Source organism: Phaethon aethereus, assembly GCF_964289735.1.
Source record: "Phaethon aethereus genome assembly, chromosome: 3".
Lineage (NCBI taxonomy): Eukaryota > Metazoa > Chordata > Aves > Phaethontiformes > Phaethontidae > Phaethon > Phaethon aethereus.
In genome coordinates, this window is record NC_138576.1 from 109,043,334 (window position 1) to 109,060,235 (window position 16,902).

Here is a 16,902-nt window from a genome sequence, read left to right on the forward strand (position 1 = left end):
CTAGATGCTACCACAATACAAATAAATAATTAAACAATCGTGAAAAAGTAATAGAGCAACTTGTAGCGATCCTCTATTTAGGGCAATAGAGATATTATTGGTTTACTTGGTATGTAAAATCAGAACTCAAGTCTTGTTTTTTCCTGCTGTTTGGATTAGCCCACATGATGGCAATCTCTATCATTAACATACACCAAGTTCTTCCTTCAAACACTGCCAGCTTAACATATGTTTCATTTGCGCAATACTAAAAATAAGATGAGAAAATCTGCTTGGCTTTCAGTAAGTATACGAAACAGCCAGAAATTTTCCTGACAAACAGCGAATAGCCTGTAATGCCACAAAGGTGAACCGATCATACAGGCTTCAGCACGATGCTCTGGCATAGCATGCAGTAGAGACAAAAGCCTCTACAGAAGCTGCGTAGCAGCTACAGAAGCTATGCCACTGCTGTCCCCGTTTCATGTGCTCTGCTTAACCAAAACCACTCTGCCCCAGGTGTTCTTGTCGCCATCTCAGCCTTCAGGCAGGAGCTGGTGAAAGAAGTGAGGAAGGGAAAAAAAGGCCAACTACACACAGTCAGATAAGTCAAAAGAACTGAAACGGAACTTTATTTATTTTTTTTTTTAGAAAGTATTCTACAATAACGGCTCAGAATACTACCACAATGTACAGGGACAAGGCAGTGCTCTGGGCTATGACTGTAGATTACTCTAGTATATATATATTTGTAAGAGCTTAAGAGAGGTTGAAACAGGGCAGTTCAACATTTCTTAAGCACATATTTAATAATTTTAACATTTTCTAGATCTCTCATATTATAGCAGGATTTATCAAATGCAATGTAGTCACAGAAGTCTTGCATAAATACAAATATTGATACTTTACCTTGGATATTGTATATGATATAAATTCTGCCTTACCTTTAAAAAAATCTCCAGATCATTATGTGACCTGGAGTCTTTCCTTTTCTTTCTCTTTAAGAGTTTTTAAATATATATATATATATATATTTATATATATTTCCTATCATACATCAAAGTATATATGAATCCCATCATTCCTGTTATATTTTCTGCAGACATGGTCTGAAACAAAATCACCAACAACTAAACCAAAAGCTTCCTGGTTAACATAGGAGAGCCAAAGAGGATCTCCTCCTTTTTTGTGTTTCAGTACTAGTATTTTTTTAAACTTGTAAGGATTATTCATAAACTTAGAGGTCCATAGATCATTTAAAGCACTCTTTATAAGCAAATTTACATACTTTGACATGCTTTTGTGAGGCAGTTAGTATCAAAATCCAACCGTATTTCTTACAGAACCATATGACTTTCTGCGATGCAGATATACATTTCATGTCTAAAAAGCCACAGTTCTTTTTCTACATCTGCTCTCATCAAATCCCCAGGATTCATTCATAAAACTGCTGCTGTTCCAAATGCTGATGCTGTTATCCCTGCTGTGGATTAAGGTGTACACCCAATCTGGTGACATCATCGCGTGGAAGATTGACAAGTAGGAAAATACCCTCCCCAAATCCACAGATAGTCTTTTCTATCTCTAAATCCTTATGATTCATGTCACCCAACAGTGCAATGCGATGATGACACGTCTCTGTGCAGGCTAAGGGTCTTCTTCCATCAAAGGAATCTCTAGGGAAAAAAAAGAAATAGCATTGATTGCTGATTGTAACTTCCCCGCATACTTTTGCAGAGTATTAGTATTAGCAATTCTGCAAAAATAGAAATTGACATTGCAAAAACCTGAACCCGAACAACACATGCAGTGTCTCCAATTCTATACCCACTTACGCTCTAACACCTATGTGAAAATTAACCTACTAAAACTACCCAGATTTTCTAAAACAAGTTAGGCCCACAAAAAACCTAAATGCGTTCTACTACATTAATTACTGAATTGGCATTCAGACTAGGCAGAGGCTTTTGCTGGCATTATCATAATTTCTCCCTCCTCCTTCTAGCTATCATCCTCCCCTTTTGATGCCATCACAGGTTAGCCCCAACGCTATGAAGCAAGAAGACGTCTTCCACCAAGACCTTTACCCACACTGAATTTAGGACACTGGGCTTCAGCTCTGCTACTGATAAATCACACAGAGATTGCTTTGCCTAGTGACTCTCAGTGAATATGGAGAGCAGGATCAGAGCTATTCCTTTTAAATGTCTCCAAGGGAAGCTATCAAGTTTCCTTAACATGCTGAGCAGCACATCATCCAGCTCCGTTAGAACTCAATGAAACGATATCAACGCATGCTCATGTTCAATTGAAATGCAGACGATAATATATGGCAATCTCCGTTCTCATACATGGTCGTATGGGTACATTCCTCTTAACGCTGCAACTCCCATGTCCATGGCTTAATGGCATACATGCTTTAGACTGAACAGTTTGCTTTACGCGCAGACACCGTAAGCTTGTTAATAGAGGCTTCTAATTTTGGCTTAGTGTGAAAACATGATTTGCTTTCCATTTTAAGACGAAAATCCTGTTCTTTGCTGTGAAAGCCATGGCATGTGAGGGAGTTGTGAGTGTAGGAGTTGAGGAGCAGATGAACAGACCAATGCAGGCAAAATGATGGTTGGCTTCGCTGCTGTACACAGGTGCCTGCTGACATCCCTGTTGATGAGACTGCTGTTATGGGGTCTGGACAGGAACCTTCTGTCCTGGGATTCAAATCCCTTCCACCACAGCTATCAAGGACATATTACAGACACGAAGCTCTATGACCATGGAGTAGTATGGGTTAAAACATGTCCAAATTAAGATGTGGACAAAAACATAGAGAACATAGGAGCAGGTCAGCTGGGTTTATTCCTGCTCTGACAGTGCAAACCAATGATGGCTCCTGTTTACAGACTCACCTATTACACCTATGCAAGACTCACCATCTGCAATATCGATCCGCGGACTCATGGACGCAGCCTTCCCGACAGTGCTATGGGATTCATCAGTTCGATCTGAACTGGGAAGCGCTGCGGCTTGGCACGCTGGGGATGGGTGCAAACTTTGGAGCAGTTCAGAGGAGCCTGACCTACTGTCACAGGTCTCAAATTCGCTAGGCAGTGTGTCTGTAATCCTGGGGCCTGGGTAAGCAGGAGGATTCTGATCTTCTGTCTGCAAAATATGCCCCTGGTCTGTGGTAGCTGAGTATCCGGGTGCCAGAGCATTCAAGCCACTGCTTACAGCTTCATCGTAGGAAGGCAGCATGACAGGAACACCATCCACCACCACAAAGTCAGGGTCACCCATGGAGCCCTCCTGGTTGCCTCTACGTCAAACACAGATGAGTTATCACAGAGAGCAGAAGCACGTCAGAAGCACCTCAGAGCAATCGCTGAACTTAAGTAAACACAGCACTTTCTAATCATGCAAAATGAATCTACAGGGTCATCAACATTCACAGAAATGTTTGCTTCATGGGTTTGCAAAACTCTGTTCAGGTTGACAATCAGGTGGAATCTGTTACAATAGGAAAAATGAAAATAATAATGTGAAGAAAAATTTCAAGAAGGGAAGGAAAGCAGGTGTTTGGAAATGCTAAGAAGCACCATTTGCTGTGCTGTGCATAGTAAGTATCACGGATGTAAGATCACAGATGTAGTTCACCAGTCAGAAGTGTCTGAACCCCTGGAAAGATGTGTGCTAGAGCACAAAAGTGTTTACAGTCCATGTAAACAGGCACTGGGATGACTACTGCTGGATGACAGAGCTTTGGTGGCCAGATCTGTGGCCTCCTTCGGGTCTTACTTTCAAAGGATGAAGGCTTCCTTAAACAGTATTAAGCTGATTTCTTTTTTAAATAAAGTCTCTCTATTAATCAGGAAGGTTTGTTAAACCCTAAAGTATCTGTTTTTTAGCCAGTTAAATCACAGTAGAGTCCTAGCAGGAGGGAATTGGTCCCAGGTACCTTTAGGACTTGAAAACGTCTGAAAAGAAGAGGACAGAAAGCTATTTCAATAAGCTAGACGAATATGGACTATAAAGCTATCTGTGGTGCAACCCATTACCCTAAAGATCTTCCTAGTTACATACATATATGTATACTACTCCCCATATACTGCATATATGCACATATATGTATATATAAGTAATGTGTAAATTTATATACAATCTGTATAATTTTATGCACACATTTCTTTAACATTAAGATCACCAAGTCCTTTCTGCTGCATGTACTTATTGACATACAGTTTTTCCATCTCTGTTTTCTGCATGTGGTAGAATAAAGGCATGAGAAAAAGCAAGAGCAGGAGAGAAGCAGTCACACAGTCAAGGTCCATAGCAAACTGAGCAGACTGAAAACTAGAAGCAAGTTTAAACCCCAGTATAGTACTAGTTTTGCCTAAAACTCTGCACACCTGCCTTTGGTTTTCCAGTTGTAAGATAATAATAATACCCACCTGCCTGTCTCATGAGGAGTTCTGTGAGAATCAATGACAAATGCTCATAGCTGCATGGTATTTTATGGAAATAAAGGAAGATGTAGGAGATGTTTATGAACCGTGATGAAAATAATGCTTATGAAGGGAAAGCAAACTTTTAATATGAATTTGTCCATAGAGAAAAAAGAAATTATTTCTTAAAACTTACATTACTAAGTCTACAGTAGTTAAAAAATTAATTCCCCCAGCACCTGAAAATGAGTATTTAAAAATATTGTCAGCTATTTTTACATGCAGAAGCAGCAATTCTCAGTAGTAGAGCTGTAATTACTCCCAAAGTGAATCTGGCAAACTTTGCCTTTTATCTTAGTTGCAGAAAGGACTGCTGCAGGTTTCTGGGGGTGCCCTTCCACACTGGTGGTTCAGAAACTTCTGCTCAGAGCAGAAGAAGGTATCTGCAAGGCTGGTGAGCCGCTCTGTTTCCTTGGCGAGGAGAAAAACCTGAATCAAGGTCCTCAATCTTAACAAAAAAAACAAAAAACAAAAACAAAAGACAAACCTTGGAAGGAAATGTGTCTTAAATTTGGTCTGGAACATCCTGGCTAAAATAACCAGAAGCAGTACTAATAAAACACTGGTAGCAGTAAACGCCACTATTTTCCATGTAGTCAGGAGAGTCTCCTGTGTATTTGGCCAGGTTTGTTCTGTAACAAAAAGTCAATACAAGAGTTGGGCTTGATTATTACAATTGTTATTTTGTATTAATACTTCAACAATGCTCGTCAATGCCAGTTAGGAGAAAAGATCTTTTATATGTATGTTGTAGAAATAAATACACATGAACCTAACACCATATACCAAAAGCAACCTTAACAGTAAGCTGCCACAGAGGCTGGACCTTGCATTATCCCCTTGACTTTATTTTTTAGACATGCAATCATGAATTTAGCTTATATACATATAAAAATATCCAGAAGATGTTCCAAAATATACTGAAGAGCTAACTATTGAAATGGTTTAGGATCATTCAGGATCTCAGAAATAAAAATATACTGCATTTAATAGTATCTAAAATCAATGACGTTCATCACTTAAGCATGAAACAGATTCATAAGTTCATTATTAAGTTCACCAGGCATTACAGACCTAGAGATCTGCTCTAAAAGAGAGGGACTGTAAGAGGGTAGAAGTAATGCCATTGCTGCTCCCTTACCTGTTTTGACACAGTATACTTGGTAGGAGGGGAACCACTCTCCGTACTGGCAGGTGATGTACTTGTAGTCGTTGGTGAGGGTGTAACCAGGATCACAGTAAAACTCCACTACCGTCCCGTGGTTGTAACGCTCGCAAGGCCTTGGGTGGCAGATGTAGTCTCCATGACTCACCATTGGAGGTAGTGGACAAACTTGGGCAAATAAACAAAGAGAAAAGGAGAAGGACATTAATGCCAGCAACCCACGGCTGGGTGGCTTCAGCATATGTCAAAATACACAGGGCACACTGCAGGCTCCCTTTCAGGCTCCCTGCAGTCTTGGGTTTTATCTCAGTGGTACCAGACTGCTGCTGCTGGGAGGCCAGGCGCCCATCTGCACCGGTGGATGGATGCATCATCTCCCTGGTGGCAACATGTGCCGGAGGGGTTGCTTTCGGCTCTCACCAACACCAGCAAGTTCTGCTGTCACGTGCTTATTTAAAGGCCTGAGAGGTGGGATCTGTGAAGCTTCCCATCCTCTGGGAGAAGGGGAGAGCGGGAAGAAAACAAAAGGGGACACATATGCCTGTAAGATGGCCATACGGGCCTGGAGGGGGACAGGCAAAATAAGGACAATCCCTCTCCTTATGAAGCATCGCAAATTCAGCTGTAACATTCTACTTGTTGTTTCATTAACATAATTAAATGGTTATATGCACTAATTAAATTCCTAAACATTCACTTTTAAAAATGAATTTGCTGTCCACTATGCAGCAGGAGATGCACAGCAATACTGCTTAATACTTACAGTCTGTACCACTGTAATGTTGTTAAGCTGGGCTCAGACTCTACTGGTGTTATTTGTGTTCTGTTATCTCTGAGCAGCCCTACTGATCTCAGTGGGATTGCTGGTGGAGTGAGGTGGTATAAATATAACAGAGGCTGAGCCTGTGTTAATTAAGTACAGTGGCTTACATAAGGTTAGGTAAAGAAGACGGAATTGCAATATAACCATGTGCAATTTTTATTGTAGACCCTGAAACGAAATGAAATGACCTCTCACATGGCTGGGCAGATGAACGCAATGGAGAGTCGAGGGAGCGCTCTAGGAAACAGCAGCGGGGAAAGCAGCTCACAAGCAGTATTTTCATAATATTTCCACCTAGTAAGTGTTAGTTGATACTATTTTCTTAAGTGCTCTTAACACAGAGGGGAAAAAAAAACCTACAAAGTGTAATGATGTCTCAGATGGCTACATACTGACCCAAAAAGGCCTTCAGTTAGCTGGATGGGTTGTTTTATTTCCCTTCAGAGGCAGCAACTAACTGGCTCAGTGCCCCATCTACAGGCTGTTCCCTTCTCTTCATGCCTCCCTCATGCATCCAATACTTTCTGCATTGATTTAAATAATGAAAATGTCATTTCTCAGAAGAAGAATCTTCCCAGAAATTACAATTCAGCTGCTTCTCTCTGTGAATCTTGTTACATGAATAATGCATTTCATAAAAAAATACACAAGATATTAAATGAATCTTCAAGAGAAGCTGATTACAATGTGCAGCAATGTCTGTTCGCCATCCCCTGGAGACATGGTTTTGTTTGCATTTTCACTGGCAAGGCTTAATAATAACTCGAAATCAGAGCAAGTAATTCACATAAAATTCACATCCTCAATACTCTGCATACTTTCCAAAGTCTCTGGGCCCACAAGAAAGAAATGCTTTACTGGGAAGTCAACTCAAGTTTGAAAACAATTTTCTTAAGACTAGGGCAAAGGTCAGGCTGAAATAGTAGGAAAGCACCTTTTGTCCATATCAGGAATCATTCTTCTAGTAAAAAGAAAATGATCAGTGAAAGCAACTATTCTGGCCTGCCATAGGGAAACCTGGTATATTTTTATTATCTACACTTAGAGCATGAGAACAAAGGAAAACAGCAATTTAAGCTTCTTTGCAACTGAGTTTTGCCCAGCTATGGCAAGTTGCAAGAGATGTGTAGATGCCCAGGACCTTTCTAGCAATGAGCAAGTGGAGCACACCTTATCACAAAGAGCAACACTCAGAGAAACAAATTTTCCTCTCCAGCAATGTATGTGCTGCCTCATCCCTAACCTCTTAATGTCATTAAGGGCCAAAGAAGCCTGCTGAATAAAAAAAGCCTCAAAGTTGGTATCCCAGCAATGTGGATCAGCTCAGGAATGACACATTGCCCCGGCAGATTAAAAACAATACACTGTGGGGGCAACCCAGATAGGGAGCTGTATTTTATAAAACCTGAAAATAAGAGCATCACTCCTTGTGTAGAATATGTCCCCAGTGCTAAAAAACAGTGCCACCCCTTCCACTAACACCCTCCATATTTCAAGGGAAACGCTCATATTGGTGCTGCCTGGAAACTTCTACAAACATTTCTTTAATGCACTGCTGAGCATTAGTCATGAATTAGAGACATGTTTTAAGCCATCGTACCTGCCAACAGCTCTTGCATTAAACACTCTTAGAACCAGCAGATGCAGCGGAGCAGGTTTGAAAATGAGGGCGTTTAGCTCAGTTGAAACAGTGCTTCATTCTTATGCTAACTGGACTGTCAGAGTCAGGGGTTCTCAATTCACTTGGGGTATCCCTCACCACCTCCTATGAACTTTATGTTCATCCAGTTTCAGGATCCCTCAACATTTGCATGGGCAAACTGGTCCCCATGTACAATCAGAAATGCGCAGGTTTGGAGCCTTTTTTTCCAAATCAAGTCAAATGACATACATGACAAACAACCAAAAATGAACTCACTTTGAGCTCTGGGCAGTTAGTCATACACCCGGTCCCTTTCTCAACTTGTTCCATTCCCATGGTCATCCTGGCCCAAGATCCCTTAAAGTCAGTGGAAGGACAGCCATGAAGTGGCCTTAGTTTTGATCACAGAAAAGCAAGATTATGAAAGTTTGGAGGGCTGCTGAACACTCTTGGCTCCCAAAGACAGACGATGTTTAGTGCAGAGCTAGTCATCTTAAAGGGTCAGATCCCTTATTTATGCTGGATACCAGTGTATGATGCTAGTTACACAGATTAAAGGAATGTGCTAGATCAACTATGGAGGAAAACTCTGGTGGGAAACTTAAGCCCATTGAAGTTTTCTAGGAAAGTTAAAATTCTAGCATTCCCAGTGATCAACCCTAATTAGATTTGCGTATTACAGGCCATGGACTTCAGGAAAATGCATCAAACACAGAATGAAAATAGCCACAAACTGATTAAAATAAAAGTGTGTCTGACAAGTAACCTTTTCACTGTCAAAGCCCACAGCAGTATGAATGATAAATAATCATAGAAACAAGTGAATTCTACTTCAGGAAGTTCTCACAGCTTAAAAAAGGCCCTAGGTGCTGTTCTTAAATATGACACCAGATCTTTACTACCAATAGCTTTCAGCATCTTCACTTTGTAAGGATTTTGAGACTTCAGTGCACAAATTACAACATCTAGCATGGATAATTCAGTAGTATCTTTTGACAACCAGCATTGAAAGATCACGTGCATGTGTCCTTAATTTTGGAGCTTGTCAGAGAGATGGACAGAATTCAGGCTGTGTCTGCTGGTGGTTCTGCAGCACATGATCCTGGATCTCTGGATCTGTCTTTGTAGAGCAATTGGCCACAGCTTGTAAGGAGACTTACAGGAACTTCACAGCTCAACATTCTTGGCTGAAAATCTGAATTGTTCATCAAAAAGAAAGAACAAGTGTGTTTATGTGGCAAAGAAATCCCTTCTGGGATGCTCAAGATGCCTGTTACTCAAGGAAGTTGAAGGGAGGAGTTCCTAATTTGATTTGATGGACTTCCTCTCCTGCTCTCAGGAGAGCCGAGTGTTCTCCTCTAAGATAAACTATGGCCTTTCTGCTCTGACTTATTTTAATGAAAGATTAGCGTGCTCAGGAAGAGCTTAAAACCTGGGGAGTCAAGCCTTGTGTTAAAAACACTGTCACATACTGGCTTGGAGCAAAGGCAAAGGCAGGTCAGCCCCACGGCGTGCCCCTTCAATCGCAGCCTCCACAGTGCAACAGCCACATCCCTTGGACCAGGGTCACAGCGAGGGTGATGCAGACTGTGGGCGCTTACTGCCCAGGCACTGGAGGAATAAATGGGCTTCACTCAGTAATTTTTCCTACCCATTATGGTCAAGAAGCTTTTTAAATTCTGCCCACAGGATGCTGCAGTAACTCTGCACTGTTGGCACTGGAACTATAGGAGGGAAGATCTTTTGGTATTAGCATATTCTCAATTAACATAGATGGCACAGAATAAAGATGTCCCCTCACTTTTTAAAAGCCACTAGCAGAGACATAACAGTGGAGTTACAGATATTTACAATGCTCAATCCCTTCTTTTAGTCAATCAGTTCAATGGCTAGTCGGTTTAGTCTTTGGTCAAAGTACGCAGGAGGTAAATTATTCAGGTTTTGCCCAGCTTTTGTACATGAGCCAAAAAATAAAAGCAAAAATATCTTGAAATACAGGGCACTTACTTATAAAAAAGGGGTAGGAGTAAGCAAGAAACTTACTTTCCACCTTTGATTTTTTGCATAGTATGTTTTTTTCTCTAGCTACTGGTCTGCCTTTCATGTAGGACATTAGTTGCTTGGTTCGCTGGGTTAGCAGTGCAGTGCAAAGCCAGCCATTTTCTGTTTGACACAGGGATGGACAGTGTTAGAGACATTTGCACCTAATCAAAAATAACGCTTCTTCCAAACACACTGTGAATGCCTGCTCATTATGCAGAGAAAAAGGTTAAGATGAACTTTAATGATGAGAAAGACATAGATAAAAACCTGCCAGTTCCAATGTGTGGAGAAAGCACTGGTGTATCTTGCTAGATACAAGTGGTGATCCCCAGGGCTCAGTTTTGGGGCCAGTCTCATTGATATCTTTATCAATGATCTGGATGAGGGTATTGAGTACTTCATCAGTAATTTTGCAGATGACACCAAATTGCGCGTGAGCATTGATCTGCTGGAGGGTAGGAGGGCTCTGCAGAGGGATCTGGACAGGCTGGATCAATGAGCCGAGGTCAACTGTATGAGGTTTAACAAGGCCAAGTGCTGGGTCATGCACTTTGGTCACAACAACCCCATGCAACACTACAGGCTTGGGGAAGAGTGGCTGGAGAGCTGCCCGGTGGAAAAGGACCTGGGGGTGCTGGATGACAGCCAGCTGAACATGAGCCAGCAGTGTGCCCAGGTGGGCCAAGAAGGCCAACAGCATCCTGGCCTGTATCAGAAATAGTGTAGCCAGCAGGAGCAGGGAAGTGATTGTGCCCCTGTACTCGGCACTGGTGAGGCTACACCTCGAATCCTGTGTTCAGTTTTAGGCCCCTCACTACAAGAAGGACATTGAGGTGCTGGAATGTGTCCAAAGGGCAACGAAGCTGGTGAGGGGTCTGGAGAACAAGTCTCATGAGGAGCAGCTGTGGGAACTGGGGTTGTTTAGTGTGGAGAAGAGAAGGCTGAGGGGAGACCTTATCGCTCTCTACAACTACCTGAAAGGGGGTTGTGGTGAGGCGGGTGTTGGTGTCTTCTCCCAAGTAACCAGCGATAGAACAGGAAGAAATGGCCTCAAGTTGTGCCAGGGGACGTTTAGATTGGATAGTGGGAAAAATTTCTTTACCGAGAGAGTGGTCAAGCATTGGAACAGGCTGCCCAGGGAGGTGGTGGAGTCACCATCACTGGAGGTGTTCAAATAACGTGTAGACGTGGCACTTCAGGACATTGTTTAGTGGGCATGGTGGTGCTGGGTTAACGGTTGGACTTGATGATCTTAAAGGTCTTTTCCAACCTTGATTCTATGATAGTAATCAGAGAGGTGGACACACTGTCTGGTTTGAGCACAAACTGGAAGAGAACAAGAGCTTCTCGTGACCCTCAGTTGTTGGTCTTGTACATATCAGGACACTAATTAACATCAGAAATCTGGACACCTGTCATCTCTGGCTACTGCATTCCAACCAATGTTTAATTCGAGCCATGATTTTCTCCATGAGACCACGGCAATATACATCCCAGCATGTCTGTCTCTTCCCATCTAGGGTGACCTGAGGCTTTGGCTTTACTGGTTGGCTTCTGGGGCCTCAGTAAGGATCCTTTTCCATATATTGCCTTCATACAAACACATGCTTGGTATTAGGATCTGAAAATACATTTTAACAGGCACATAGAAGGTGAAGATTATGTTTGTTCCTTTTCTGGCTGCTTTGTGAACACTGTGCAAATAAATACTGCATTCCCTGGTTACTTCAGTGTCATCACCCTTCAGATTAAAATAAATACTCAACCAAGAAACCTTTCTCTCATATACCTCAACAATTCCTGTACAGTTCACCTGACAGACCTGGCCATTCCACAGGTATTACCAGTACATGAATCACACTTGCACTGCACAGTACAGAGCCGTAATTGGAAGCTCCTCATCCTCTCACATACACATAACAGCATGCTATAAGATAGTCAGTATGCAGGGGAATGTAATGCCTATATCCTATATTCAGTTGATTCTTAATAGTTATGAATTTGTAAAAAACAACAAACAAAAAGAAAATAAATCAGTGGTGTTCAAAAAGAAGTAGCTGTTAGTTGTGGATTTTTAAACTCTAAAGACACTATACTGTTTAGAGAATTTACTGATTTGTTAGCCAAAAAGATCTCAAGACAAAATCTGGTAGACAAAAATTGTTATTTCTAGTGCAATATCAAATAAGGAATACATGAGGGAAGGGGGAGTGGATGGCCAACAGGAAGAAGAGGAGGCAAAGGAAATTACTTCTATTACTTCTATAGTTTAAATATTAAGAAAGGATTTTTCTATTCTATCCTTAGATTTCAAGTTATAGTAATGTAAAAAAACCAAAAGAATTTTAATTCTAAAATTGCAAAACAAAAATTTCCATTAAATTGTCCAGTATTGTAAATAGGATGGAAGAAAAACTGTTTGCCTCAACCACCCTGTTGAGAGCTTGAGGAAGAAATTAAGAGGTTTGTAAAAGGAAGGAAGTAGCAAACCCACTTGCTTTAAAATAAGCCCTGTCAAAACCTCTCAGTCTAGAACAGATGCTTAACTCTTCAGAAATGTAAGCAGAACAGGAAGCATTACTAGAGTAACTTTTAATTTATTGTGAACATCAGCTTAACGATCTCCTAATGATACATTCCTATAACAAATTATGTCAGCATTGTGAAGGGAGACTTAGTGCATATTATAGCTGTACTGGAACAAGTGAGAAAAACTTTGAGGCCATTGAATTTGCGTTTTGAAAGTTAAGACATGCTTTGATGAACTTTTCTGATTACTTATTCCCACAGCAAACAACAGCAATTTGTTGTAATAGTAATACCAGAATAGAGAGGTTAAAGGAAACAACTAAGTGAGCCCTAACATACAAAGTAGAATCATAGATTCATAGAATCATTTAGGTTGGAAAAGACCTTTAAGATCATCAAGTCCAACCATAAACCTAACACTGCCAAGTCCACCACTAAACCGTGTGCCTAAGTGCCATCTTAGTGTACTTCAAATAGGGAAACAAGGTAAGAACAAAATAGCCTCCAAAAAATCTGTATATTAGAACCTTTTGAGTAAAAAGTTATATTTTGATCAAAGACAATAAAAAGCATTCCCAGAAAGATCTTCCCCCAATTCCTTAACCACTTTTTAAACAAAGAAGCTTCTATATCCACAAAGCTTTTTCTTTTTATTCCATTTTCTTCCCATCTTGCATTTCTAACTGAGCTGGAAAATGATGCACATCATCTGAAAATTTACATTGGTCACAAAGCCAACACCCTTCCCTGTGAGAGGGGGATTCTTCACTCACCACGTGCTACCCCACATCATGGAGTCAGGCACTGCAAATGTGACATTAGCAGCTGACAAGATTAGTCTTTCTCTTCGATCCAAATACATGAGAGAGGAGGATGAATTACAGATTTGCAGGATGTTTACCACATTACAGTAGGTTACTTGTTTGGCTCCAGCTGGGAGAAAACCTGTTGTAAGGGTCAACAATGGATTGCATTTGATTTCATTTTCAGAGCCCAACTTTAATCACACAGCAGTAAATCTTTCACCGCTCCATGACGCTGACTCACATTAAGCCTAACAGTAGACACAACTTAAAGTAATGAAGATAGAAGATGCTTATTTTGAACTCTGAAGTTGCCAGAAAATTTATTTCTTGAAAGCCTACAGCAAGAATTATTACAAATACTATACTCTTAGCAATAAGTTCCAAATTTTTTTCAATCTAATTTCTCAATTACTTAACCTTCACAATGCCACTTACATGTTTTCTTCTGAAAAGACACCTAAAAGTTAAGCAACTTCTTCTCAACCATTCAACAAATCAATGTTCAAGTACCTAGGCACATACCCCAGGTCTCATGGCTCCAGGCTGCTTGCTCTGCCCCTAGACCATCATCCCAGGTAATTTTATACCAGCTACAATAGCAAGGTAAGCCTTTCAACATGCACACAGTGGGAAGCACTTTTCACCTTCTACAAAGTGTGAAATGAATTAAATAATTAATGAAAAGCTGCTTCTCTGGTCTAGCTTTGACAAACACCATCTTGCTGAAAATTGCTATCACTAGCACCAGCTGTATAAGCCTAAACAAAACAGTATAAAGCTAGTTTCAAGCCTATTTTAATAATAGTTTAACATTAGCTGGTTCCTAAATGGAAACAGAAGGTGATTTACAATCACTTATTGTACACAGAGCTTCCTTATTACTGGAGTTACAAATTAACAAGACCGTTCTGCAGTTCCAGTCAGCTGAGCTCCCACAGCAGCATCACGCCAAATTCGCACTCATGCTCCACAATACTGCCGTTCACAGCTCAGCAACCTGTGAAACATTGATCTTAATGCCAAAGTCTTCAGTTTCAAATGCATTTCACAACAGATATGGGATGAAACACACCCCAGGTGATCTTTCTCCTATAAGTCATAAGTTAAAAAGTGCAATTTTAATTTAAACTACAAATAATTGATGACGAATTTGCACAATAGAGAGCTAGGATTCCTTCTAGCAGGAGGCCCATAATTATTTTTAAGGAAATATTTATACTCATTATTCACATGGGAGTGCTTGGAGCACTGTGGTCTCATTTACAGCAGATCGTTTTAGCTTTTTTCATCACTTGCTTGTAGTTTTCTTTCTTCCTTTTCTCATGAGTGTCTGACTTTATGATCAGTAATGGTCTTTTTAGGACTTTGAGAAGCAGATGCTGGGGACTGCACAGACACCTAACAAGAAGGAATCAGAGAGCTTCAAAATAAGTCAAGGATTGGGTATTTGACAGGCATCACAGGATAACCCCAGACCTGGAAAAGCTCAATGTGCTTAGAAGTAGAATGGAGGTGGAGGAGGGAAAGAAAGCTGTTGGGAAGCTGGCTAAGAAAACCAGACAGATAAAAGCACCTGACAGGGCTGTCTGAAGAAGCCAGTGCTCACTGTGAGCTGGACATATCAGTGTTTTTATGTTATTTTAATCCCTCTTTCTTTAATAGCTTTTTCCTCTTTGTTTATAAGCAAGAATCCCTTGAGCCTGTGTGGTGTCACCTACACCACTCATCAGGGATTGACAAAGAGAAAGAATGCCAGAATAGACAAGCTGTATTCCAGGACTTAGTTGAAGGCTGAGGAAATAAAGCTATACTACCTGGGAGAAGGAAAAGCACAAGGTCCCATTCCCAATAGAGTGCTACCAGGAAAAAAAAAAGGGGGAAGAAACCCAGCAGGTGATCTTAGCACTGTAATACCACAAACCAGCTTACAAGACTAGGAAGGCATGGAAAAGTATCGGTTTCTGTTATTTATGTTTAGTTATCAAGTGCCTCCCTACACTGATTGGTGAAACTGCCACCCTTTAAATATTGTTTTTTATCTCTGGGAGTGAACAAACCTATGCAGCAAGTAGACTTCCCAATGCACAGGGTCTGTAGCTACAGTTCCCTCCTTTTGTGGAAGATGCTTTATGATTGCACTGTGTAGCCAAATTTAATGAATGTGTCCATAAAGCACAGAGATATTTGATTTCAAGGTAGACAATGTAGTGTGCTTTTCCTTTCCGAGGAGCCCTGCCAGATACAGTTAAAGATTAATATTATAAAACAGGCCTCAGGGAGAAATTTTGTCTGCTTCCCCCTCCCTCCCCCAATCCTCAGCATATTTAAAGCAAAGTGGGTAAAACACTACATGCATCTGGCAGCTAATGGGGAACTACAGGGCAGAAATTATGGCTCCATAAAAAAGTTGGGATGTCTGGCTGATTCTGGAAATGCTAAGGAGTTTCTGAAATGTACACAGGTGATAGAGCAGGTGTAAAATAATGATTTACTGTGACAATCCTGTGCATCAAGCAGAAACAGAAGACAAAAGAAACAGATTATGAGTTGTTGTTCTTTCTTGAAAAACTTTCTTGAAAAGTTTTTCTTGAAAAACTGTGAACAGTGGAGAAGGCATCTATTTCAATCACAGCCAAGATCAAAGAAGATTTCTGCAATGCAAAAAAGGAGCACTCACTTAGAAATATAATGGTATTTATCTTCTTCAGACAATGTCTTCAACTTGAAGACTGTTCTCTAAACCCACCATCCCTCGTAACAAGAGCTGTAAAAAGCCCACTTTTGTATATCATTCTGTCTCAAAATGTGGTCTGGTTTTCTTTCTGTTTCACTTTGCAGCACATCTGCTGGAGTTAAGGGATTGGATGATTATTAAGCAGTATGTCCACAGAAGAACATGGTTTGTCTGCCTAGGATTTCATGTCACTGTGCTCTTTCTGAATTCAATTCTTTTCCACGCCTCTTCAGCTGTGGGTAAAGGTGTCCAGATGAATTTCAGCATTCTCCAACAGCACAGAAATCCAGACATTCCAAGTCACTATGAGCAGCTCTGTAAAGTGCTTCAATGTCCACACTCATACAGGGTGGCCAGACGCGTATCATTTCTGCACTGCTGGGTGATGAATGAATTGACTGTCTACAGTGCAGAAACACGTAGAGTTATTGAATGATTTTTTTAAAAGAAAACTACCCTTTTAAACTTCATCACACCTGCCTTCTACAACTTAATCACCCCCTGGGTAAAACACTATCAGCCTATTTCATCATTTGTCCATCAGGCTAAGGTGTCACCTATGTAAAGGTGTTGCCCAAGTAAAGGTGCTTACAGATATTGTTGGCTGCTGCTATCTGAGCATTTATGGCTTGTTGTTGTTCCTGAGTTACAAGAAGTATTGCTGTAGGCAGTGAATATCTTC

The 16,902-nt window shown here is 40.8% G+C and overlaps 1 protein-coding gene across 1 annotated transcript in view; it reads right to left on the reverse strand.

Moving 5' to 3' along the window:
• Positions 1-1,626: 1,626 nt before the first annotated feature.
• The window catches only part of SUSD4 (sushi domain containing 4), a gene marked incomplete at both ends in the record, with an annotated part of 74,414 nt that continues 59,138 nt past the window's right edge, over positions 1,627-16,902 (reverse strand). Inside the window, 4 exons of the mRNA XM_081997143.1 lie at positions 1,627-1,655; positions 2,910-3,292; positions 4,966-5,110; positions 5,620-5,811. Coding sequence (XP_081853269.1) covers positions 1,627-1,655; positions 2,910-3,292; positions 4,966-5,110; positions 5,620-5,811 — 749 coding nt within the window. The remainder of the gene's footprint in view (positions 1,656-2,909; positions 3,293-4,965; positions 5,111-5,619; positions 5,812-16,902) is intronic.